Source organism: Propithecus coquereli, unplaced genomic scaffold (assembly GCF_000956105.1).
Source record: "Propithecus coquereli isolate 6110/MARCELLA unplaced genomic scaffold, Pcoq_1.0 Scaffold76, whole genome shotgun sequence".
Classification (NCBI taxonomy): domain Eukaryota; kingdom Metazoa; phylum Chordata; class Mammalia; order Primates; family Indriidae; genus Propithecus; species Propithecus coquereli.
The window spans coordinates 6,556,533-6,566,798 of NW_012153729.1; the positions used below are offsets into that span (position 1 = coordinate 6,556,533).

At 54.2% G+C, this 10,266-nt stretch overlaps 1 protein-coding gene across 1 annotated transcript; it reads right to left on the reverse strand.

Annotated features, from left to right (window-relative positions):
- Positions 1-2,831: 2,831 nt before the first annotated feature.
- Positions 2,832-6,384, reverse strand: LOC105824698 (CMRF35-like molecule 6). Its single transcript, XM_012662232.1, has 3 exons — positions 6,297-6,384; positions 5,473-5,806; positions 2,832-2,958 (listed from the first exon to the last, which is right to left on the reverse strand). Exons 1-3 carry the CDS (start codon positions 6,382-6,384, stop codon positions 2,832-2,834), a joined length of 549 nt encoding a protein of 182 aa, XP_012517686.1.
- Between the last annotated feature and the right edge of the window lie 3,882 nt (positions 6,385-10,266).

Genomic DNA, 10,266 nt, shown 5'->3' on the forward strand with positions numbered 1-10,266 from the left:
CTCCGCACAGATCTGTCCTTTTTCCACACCGTCTTTTCATCCTCAAAGCCAGTAACATCCCCTGAGCTGCTCCAGCCCCGATCCTGTCGTCACTGGTCCTCCTTCCTTCACCGGGTCAACCCTGTCTGCATCTCTCCCGCCTGCTCGTTCCCCTGCCTCCCCCGACACACCGCCGTCCTCTCTCCTGTCCACACCGAGCGACTTCCCTCCTTCTTCCCAATCCCGCTTGCCATTCTTTCTTCTCTGCGCAACGCAGCAGCGAGCACTTTGACGTACGTCTGTGATCGTCAGTGTCACCTCTCGCCCCATGTCCTACTTGGTCCGAGTGGACCCGGCCACTGGGTGGTTCTTCACTTTCATCTCATTACCCCATGTGGTCCCAGGTGGTCCCTATGTTCTAGCCACAGGGCCCAGCACCTGCTGCTGCCTCTCCCCGAATCCCTCCCCTCAGGTCCGCTCACCTCTGGCTCCTTCTTTGCCTTTGGTTTCAACTCAGCTGTCACCTCCTTGGAAAGGCCTCACTGACCAGCCGTCCCAGGGATCACCCCTGCAGTCCCGTTCATGATCCTCCGTGCTTATCTCTGCGCATTTCACCAAATGCTGCCATTAATCTCCCCCACCAGGATGCAACTCACGCTGCGTCAACAGGTGGGTCTGCTTTGCTCACCGTGAATGTCCCGGTGTCCAGCTACGGTATGTGGTGACAAATGGCCGGCGTAAAATACTCGCTGAACCAGTGAATGAGAGAATAAACAAGGATTGGATGTGGCTGCAGAGGCGAGCCCTGGGCCAGTGCATCCTACTACATTGGACATCTATTGCTGCACACACACACACACACACACACACACATATAAAATATATTTATATAACCCTCCCAGCTTAGCTCATTCCTGGAGAAAGTGAACGCCTTGCTGCCTGTTACCTTTGATGTGCAAACCAACCAATCCCAAGCCCACACCCCCACCTGCCTCCTTTCATCAGACTCCCAGGGTAGGACTTTTCCTCCTGCCTTAAACCACCCCAGGGCCAGGTACCAGACAACTAGGGACAGGGACCACCCCTACTGCCCAGAGCCCAGCAGAATTAGTCAAACTACCTAAACCTGCTCAGTCGCTTACCTTGCTTCTCCCATCGCTTCCTGTGAAAACCACAAAAAAGGCTCCTGCCAGCAGCTCGCTCTGCTCGTCACCCACTCTGCTGCTTCCCCGTGTGGCTCTGCGTGGCGGGCTGTGCCTCCTGCCCCTCAGGATCTGTGAGTAGAAACTTCTTCCTTCGTGACAATCATTTCAGTGTCTGTGTGCCTTACCAAACCTGGTTAAAGTAAATCCTGGGTACGTTTTTAAACATGTCCTCAGTTTGCTAATCTGGTCCCTGAAAAACTCACGTGAGTCCTGCCATATAGCAGCAGACCAACTTCAGCCTAAACGATCGCCCAATCGCGGATGTTTTTCTTGATGTAGCTGGCGTGCTGTTGTGCACGTGGCAGACGCATGCTTCTCCATCCCCGTGAAGAAGGAAGGTCAGAAGCACGTCGCCTGCACTTGGGAAGGACAGCAGTGCACATTTAAGGCCAATCCAGGTTTATGTCAAGCCTCCTGCTCCGTCTCAATATAGTCCAAAGGGACTTGGATCGGGCGCTCCACAGAACATCGCACCAGTTTATTTTATGGATGACGGAAGAGCAGAAAGAAGCAAGTGCTCTAGAAGCTCTGGTAAGACACGTCTGCACCAGAAGGGGGAGATAAACCCTACAGAATTTCAGGGGCCCATCCCATAGGTCCCATTTTTAGGAGTCCATGGTCTGGGGTGAGTTCTTTTGTTTTGCATTTCAAACCTCTAGGCAAAAAACGTAGTGCTTAGTGGGCATCTTTGGAATCTGCAGCTAGCACGTGCCACACTCGGGAATACTGCTCTGACTCATTGGTTAGGCGACTTTACAATTGGCCAGTTTTGAGTAGGGCCCACAGCAAGAGAGGCCCTTCCAGCAGCCCCAGGCGGAGGTAAAAGTGGCCCTGCCATTTGGACGTGTGACCTGACTGATTCTGCAGCGCTAGCAGTCTCGGTGGAAGATAAGGATGTCGTGTGGCACCTGCGGCAAGCCCCAGTAGGAGAGCTGTAGTGGAGACCCCTCGCATCCTGGAGCGAGAGCAGCACCCGCAGCAGGGAACCACCCCACTCAACAAGGAGCTCCTTAACAAGCCGCCGCGCCAAAGTAAAAATAAAACGCCTGACCAACCGCACAATTCGGTGCCCGTGACATTACTCAGCTGGCGATGGGTGACTCCAGACACATAGTCACTTGATGCCCTGAGCCGCTGCCTCGGCTCCCACACCAATGACTTTGCAGGGAGTCAGAGGAGGAGAAAACTCCAATGTGGTTCCTAAACAGATGAGCTTGAAATGGTATGATTTCCTTTGTGCAAGATTCAAAAACAACCACACCCTTGCCCGGAGTATTGAAGAAAAGCAATGAATGATTGCCACAGAGAAGTCAAGATAGTGGTTAACTCTGAAAGTAGGAGAAGCACAGATAGGAGGTCAAGGAGAGGCATATGGGGGCTTAAAAGTCTTACTAATGTTTGATTTCCTAGGCTGAATGGTGGGTACACTTGTTTATTTTTGGTTCTTAAACTGTATATATACATTCTTTACATACTTTGTGCATATGATTGTATTGTCTTTTAATTTTCAAGTTCTTTTTTAAAGTATCTATCAATACAATGAAAAGGGAAACGAGGTTCAGGGTCAGAATTTCCTCCTGGTGCAGTCCGAGGGTCTGTGCCTCCAGCCCAGGCACCAACGGGAATGGGGGATGCGGATTGTCTTGGTCAGGCCGGCTGTGTCCACGGAGCCCTCTGGGGCCTGTGCACCCAAAGGACAGCACCCGGCATGCTCAGAAGCAGGGGCAGCTTCAGGAAGACCAGGAGCAGGAAGTGGACGCTGCCGAGCAGGGACCTGTGAGAGCGATGAGTGACCAGCACTGAGCCGCCTCCTCAGGGGAGTCCGGGGCCCCGCCTGTCCCCCACCTTCCCTTGAGCTCCAGCCCTGCACCCTCAAAACCCAGCTGGGCTCCATCAAACCCGACTGGCACCAGGGTCGGGGATCCCCATGCAGAGGGTCACAGACTCCTGGAGTGTGGGGACCCAGCAGACACAGGAGGGTGAGGAAGGAGGAGGGACAGTAGGAGCCCGGGCGGGACTGGCTCCCCCACACAGCCTTGTGCACCGGGCCTCCGCCACCCACACTCACAGGAACTCAGCTCTCGCTGGGGACAACTTTGAGGATGAGGGATTCCTTACAGCCATTCCTCGCTCAAACAAGTCTCAACTGGTCCTTAAATATGATCACGAGAGCAGCTCTTTCACTTAAACTGTTCAAGAACCTCAAACCCAAGGAGTGAACTCTCCGGGCTCAGCTCGTGGCCAATCCCTCACCCCGCGGGTCCCAGTACGCTGCCCCTGTCCCAGCTCCTCCAGTGCTGTGTCCCCTCCACAGATGGGCCTTTGTGCAATCTCTCCACCTCCCCAGCCTCCTCCCATGGGGCTTGGCTGGCACCTGCCCTGACACCTGGTCCCCTCCAAGACTAGCCCCTGCAGCACACCCTGTTGGTGCCCTGCTCCTCTGCCCACCTGGGCTCCCCAGCTCTTTGCCCGAGGGCCATCTAGAGCAGCGTACATGGCTCTCTGTGCAGAGCCGGCCGAAGAACCACAGAACTCGGGCCCCCAGAGTGCCTTCTGTCTGGAAGACTCTTTCTCCAGTTCTGAGGAATGTTCTACACCGTGTCTCGTAGGGTTCCCAGCAGGACTGGGCTCCGGTCGCCACAGCGACAACGCCCTCACCGCGCACATTTCACCGGCTCTCCCTTTCCCCATCTCACACTCCAGACCCCTCGCTATACTTCCTGGGATCACCCTCAGTAAACTAATTGCTCCTCGATCCTTGTCGCAGGACCCGATTTTGGGGAAAGCCAAACTAAGACAGTCCCTTTGTTCTTTGTTTCCATTGAGCGTCTTGTATTTCTTGACAGCCGTCATTACGCCCCACCATCCTCCCCCGCACCCCACCACCCTGTTCCCCAACAGCTGCTTTTCCTCCATCACAATTATCGTGAGTTGACGTATCTCCTCTCTCTGTTGGTGTCTATTACATGTCTCTACCTATCTCTATCATCTGTCATCAATATCTGTCTGTCTGTCCATCTGCCCATCGTCTAAATCAACCTATTTGTGGTGTCCTTGAGAGCATGACCTCACCTGCTTGTCCACTGTTGCTTCCCTGCGATCTGGATCCGTTTCTGGCACGTAACAAATACGTGTCTGTTGAGCGAGTGAATAATGGAGGAAAGCTGTGTCCGGGAAGCCCCGCCCTACGACAGAAGCCACGCAGGAGGTAGAAAACACAGGGACATGTGGCCCTTACCCCTGTCGTTGGCTGGGCCTGGTGCTCCTGGGAGATCCGGGTGTCCTTGCGGAGCTCTCCATACTGGAGGCTGTGGTGGAGGTTGAGGGTGAGGAAGAGAGGCCCAGTGCCCGGTACCTGACTCTCCCCTGCCAGGTACCTGGCACCTCCGTGGCTCCAGCTTCGTGTAGCAGAGGCCACTCAGGGAAGCCGCTGGACAGATGTTCTGGGACCATCACCCCCCATAGTCAGAGCCAGGCCAGAACGGAGTAATAGAGTGTCCCATTCACCCCACCCCACGATGCTGTGCCCTGCGGCCAGGTGGACGCTAAGAGACCAAGGCGGGAGAATTACCGCCTGCTCCCACTAAGCATTTCAGTGTCCGGATCTGGCCGAAGACAGGACGTCAGCATGAGAGTTAGACCTCAGGTCCCAAGCCCCGCACCCGCCAGCGCATCCACACACGGCCACTACCCCGGCACACACTCACTCTCACCTGCACACGCTCTCACGCGTGCACGCACACACCTGCGCACACACTCACACACACACATTCATGCCTTCGCACATGTACTCACACACACACGCCGTCATACATGTGCTCAGCCTTGCACACCACACATACACTCGCAACTCAACACACGTGCCCATTCACACACCTGCACGCTCACTCACTCACACATACAGTCACCATTGAACACACACACACTCTTACAACTCAACACACGCTCGCTACACTCTCGCAGTCCCACACCCACCCTCACAATGCACTCGCTCTCGCACACTCACGTTCACACTCACATTCACACACTCAACACACACGTGCACGCATTCACACTCTCCCTCACTCAAACCCGTATTTCCCACACGCTTTCCTCACGCACCTTCACGCACACGCCTCCCACACACATCACGCAACACACTGGGCCCGGAACCTCTGGCGCGCACGCACCGGGCCCAGTTCTCTCCTGAGCCACCGTTTCTTGGCTGCTCTGCAGAGAGGAGCTCAGATGCCTTCATCCCCGGTGCCGAAGAAAGGAGGCGCTCACCTGAGGAGACGAGCGCTCCAACCTGGAAGAAGGGCTCGGCAGGAGGCCGTGGAGTCCACCGGCCCTCAGGAGCGTGGCGATCCCGCATCGGTATTTTCCCTCGTCGTCTGCCGTGAGGTTCTCCAGGGTCACGGTGAAGGTGAGGTCCCCAGAATGGTCTGCGATGGACACTCGGCCACTCCTCACCTCTCCCTCCGACCCTCCGGTCTCCACGATCTGATGCCAAAGTGGCAGGCACGGCTGTCTGCGCCGGTATTTGTTAGACGTCTTGTATTTCTCGTCATACTGACACTGCACACTCAGGGATCCCCCCTCGGCGCCCGTCACGGTGCTGGAGCAGCTCAGAGCCAGACAGGCTGGAAAACACAGTCAGTGTCCCCGTCTCCACCCTGAAGAACCTGCCAGAGGGACCTCGAGTGTCAGGTCCTCGCAAAGCCTGGTAGCCACCCCCAGGCTGGGCAGGAAGGAGCCAGGCCCCGGGGAGCTGTGGGACCTGAGACTCAAGAGGCCGCGCCCACCGGACTGGGTCCAGCCGTCTTAGAGGACTAGGGGGAGAAGATGACTTTGGTGGCCTCGGACAGGTCCTGGGTCCCCAGGGGTGTCAGTCTTGAGAAGAGACACCTGTCCCCATCAGTCACCAGGAATCGAATGAAGCCACTCTTTGATAGGAACACTCCGAATAAATGGGTGGACGGAGAGACAGACGGCTGGACGGTGGAGCAGGAAACAGGAAGCAGGAGTGGGAGCCGGGAAAGCAAAAGGAAGCTCAGCCTTGAGGGCGAGGAGGAGGCCTCAGGCTTCTGGCCCTGCCCCTCCCAAGCGGCCCTACATGGGCCTCAGACTCACAGTCCCTGCCCGTGTAGACCAAGCTCCCTGCTCGTGGGTCCAGGTCACAGCGGAAGAAGGGTTGCCCATGGGGATACAAAAAGGCCATTTAGAAATGGGCTTTTCTTGGTGGTGATTCAAGGGCATTCACACCTGGATTTTGCTCCTGGGACAGAATTCTGCAGCAACACACGCCGTTAGCTAACACCTGCAGGGCTCTGCGCCACACTGATGACCCAGCAGAGCTCCCTTCCCTCTTGTACCATCCTTGGCATGTCCAGGTCCTCTGCTCCAGGGCCTCTGCCCCACCAAGATTTTGACATCACTCCTCCTCCAGTGCCCCCTCTCATCCCTCCATCCACTCTGGAGGCTCCAGTTCCAAATTATTAGGACCCAGCCCCATAAACTCTCTGCTTCCTTCCGGGAGAGCCACACTGGCCCCAAACAGCCGCTGTCTGATCTGCTCTCAACAGGGTTGACCCAGGACAGAAGGACTACTGAGAAATGGTTTTGGCAAAATACCAAACTCCTGAAAAAGATGTGTGGATATAATCTACCTGCATATCATCTATCCATCCATCCACCCAGGCAATATATTGTCATTCAGTGATGGTGAGACATTTGCTATCTTTTTGTTCTAAATTAAAAGAAAAACCTTATCTTTTGCTTCTTCACTTTGCTATCTCACATTTTCTCACTTAATTTCCCAGAAAGTAAGCTCATGTGGCCCACGACTTATTCTACATCAGAATGCTGTCCTCCTCTCCCGCAAACTCCCTCTAAACAGTGATTCTCAACTGGGGGTGGTTTTGCTCCCCAGAGGACATTTGGCAACGACTGAAGACACTTTTGGTTGTCACAATGGGGAGTGGGGGTGCTGCTGGCAGTAGAGGCCAGGGTTGCTACTCAACATCCCACAAAGCACAGGACAGCCCCTCTCCCCCAACACAGAATAATGCAGCCCGAATGTCAAGAGCGCTCAGGTGCCCTGTTCTTGGAAGCTAACTGCTGCCCCCCACCCAGGACTCCTAAGCACAGGCCTGGGGGCAGGGAGGGGGTGGCAGGGCTGAGCCCTCTCTTGCAATTTCGGCTGCTCTGAGCTGAGGCTCTGGGGCACTGTTCTCTCTGTTCTGCCAGGGGCCCAGGGCGGAACTCTAACTTTGCCTGCTCCTTCAGGTCCTCAAGCCCCTCTCTTGATGATCCGGGGCTACTTCCTCGGGTCTGGGCAGGAAAACATCATGGGGGACCCACTGAGTCCCACCGCCAAGCCTCCTTCCCCTCTGATATGAAGCCAGGCCCAGACCCTAAGCCAACAAGGGCATCCCCTGCCACCCCTACTGCACCTCCCCCCAGCAAGCTCCCTGCCTGCCAGGGCCTCACAAAGAAACGCTGCCTTTTTCCTTCCACCATCATTTGTGGCCTCTGTGTCCAGGACTCTCAGATCAGGACTGGCCACAAGCTCCCAGTAGTCTCCCCTTCTGGGGGGCCCATTGTATGAGCCCCTGGGGCCAGCCCAGACCTGCTGGAATGCCCCCCAGAGTCCCCATGGCAAGATGCATCAGTGCCTCTGGATATGTAAATGGACCTTTACAAGACAGCAGAAATTGACATTATATTATAAAAGGAGTGATGGTCCAGCCAGGTGCGGTGGCTGACACCTGTAATACTAGCATTTTGGGAGGCTAAGGTGGGAGGATCACTTGAGGCCAGGAGTTCAAGACCAGCTTGGAAAACATAGTGAGACCCCCTCTCTACAAAAAATTTTAAAAATTAGCTGGGTGTGGTGGCACACACTTGTAGTCCCAGCTACTTGGGGGGCTGAGGCAGGAGGATGGCTGGAGCCAGGAGGTCAAGGCTGCAGTGAGCTGTGATGACACCACTGCACTCCAGCCTAGGTGACAGAGTGGGACCCTGGCTCTAAAAAAAAATAAATAAATAAACGAATGAATGAAAGAAAGGAGCGATGATCTTGGAAATAAAAGTATTTAGGTTTGACTCTTAGCTGTGCCTTTTATGAATTGTTTGATCTAAATTACTTGTGCCTCTCTGAGTAAATCTCAGTCTCTTGTTTTAATAAGGATTGCAACAAGAATTAAATTAGACAGTGGGGAAAAAGACATGTAATCCTGTGATTACAATCCCCATAAATATTGGTTTTCTGCTCCCTTTCCCCTTCCCCTCTCTGATGTACCCAGACGGCATTCCGAGTCTTAGTAATGACGGTAGTAATGGCTAGAGTAAAAAGCAGTCTACCGCTTAAGCCTCGTGATGAGCGTCTACACACACCTCACTCCCTCTTTCCTTGTATCATTTCTTCTCCCGGCCCTCACCACCCCTTCCTCGCACCTCCCTCACTCTGACCGGCCAGAGCAGAGCCCCTGCAGCCAGGGTCCACCCTCCATCACCTGGGACGCAGAGAAGGAGCAGAGCTGAAGGCAGCCCAGCGGCCCCAGGCCCCTGGGACATCTCTCCAGCACGCGGCCCTTGTGGCAGCCAGGGACTTGGACTGCAGCTGGGGACGGCAGCCGGGCCTGAGGCTGGAGGCTGTTTGTTCCCAGAGAGCAGCGCCCCATGCCCTCTTCTGCCTTTCTGGGCACCCCTCGTTTCCTTCTCCAGCCTCTTCTGAGTTCTGTTTTCCGAGCTGGTCAGAGCACGGTGGGGCACAGGGCACCATGTGACCAGTTGAAAACAGTGTTGGGAACTTGCTGAAGTTCGTCCTAATAAGACATATTTGCATTTGCAATTCCCGTTTCTGTTCCCTGTGAAGATAATGTCCCTCCCAGGGCACACTGCTGACAGGCTACCCTTCTCTAAATCACAGCGCAGCCCCAGGACAGCAGCGAGGTGGGGCTGGCTGCCAGCTAGGTTTTCTGGGCAAGTCCTCCCCTTTATCAATGGCCTATTTTCTGTGGCCAGCACCCGTGGTCCTGGAAAGCAGACCCAAGGCGATCAGGTTACAGTTTGGTTTTATACATTTTAGGATGACAGGAATTGCAGGTAAAATCACAAATCAATATCTGGAAGGCGTACATTGGTTTGGCCTGAAAAGGTGGGACATCTTAAAGCAGGGGCTTACAGGTTATAGGTGGATTCAGGGATTTTTTTTAAGGGATTAAAGCTTTGTCTCAAATGTTGGAGTCAGTAAAAAGGAATGTTTTAGATAAGGAAGATAAGATAAGGAAGTCTGTTATTCATAGAGCAAGCCACAATAGAAGGACTCAAAGTGATCTATTGAACAAATCAATGGCCTGTAGGCGTGACTTAACCTTTGCCGTGCATGGCCTTAGGTCCTGTTTATAATTTAGTATCTTATTGCCACAAAGAGTCTGTTTTGTCAGTCTGATGATCTATTTGAACACTAATGCTGGTCAGTCCTTGTGTCTAAACCCCAGAAGGGAGAGGGAGCTTCCATGGGACTCGTGGTTTCTAAGTTGCGGCAGGAGGACCTAAAACTTCTCACAAGACCCCTGGTCTCCGAACGCTGGGTAAACGGCAACAGCTGGCACTTCAACCCAGACTCTCTGGTGCTCGAGGAGTCAGTCATTGTCCTGTGATGGCTAATTTCATGTGCCAACGTGATTGGGCCAAGTGATGCTCAGATAGTTGGTTAAACATTATTTCTGGGTGTGTCTGGAAGGGTGTTTCTAAGAGAGATTAGTACTGGAATTGGGGGACTGAGTAAAGCCTGGGTGGGCATCGCATCCAGTCGGCTGAGGGCCCGGATAGAGCAAAAAGGGGGAAGATCGAACTCTCTCTGCCTGGCTCCCCGAGCTGACCATTGAACCTCTGCCTTGGTGCTCTTGGTTCTTAGACCTCCAGACCCAGACTGGAATCCACACCAGCGGTGCTCTGCCTCTCACGCGTGAACCACGCCACTGGCTTTCCTGGGTCTTCAGCTTGCAGACAGCAGACCGTGGGAATTCTTGGCCCCCACGATCATGTGAACCAATGCCTTATAATAAATCCCTAGAAATATACGTATTATAAATAT

Bases quoted from the DNA above. Each gene is read 5' to 3' on its own strand.
- LOC105824698 (XM_012662232.1), bottom strand. From the start codon at position 6,384: ATGGCCTTTTTGTATCCCCATGGGCAACCCTTCTTCCGCTGTGACCTG. The intron at 5,807-6,296 runs GTGAGTCTGAGG...TGTGTTTTCCAG, and splicing joins GGTCTACACGGGCAGGGACT to CCTGTCTGGCTCTGAGCTGC. The intron at 2,959-5,472 runs GTTGGAGCGCTC...TCGCTCTCACAG, and splicing joins CTGCCGAGCCCTTCTTCCAG to GTCCCTGCTCGGCAGCGTCC.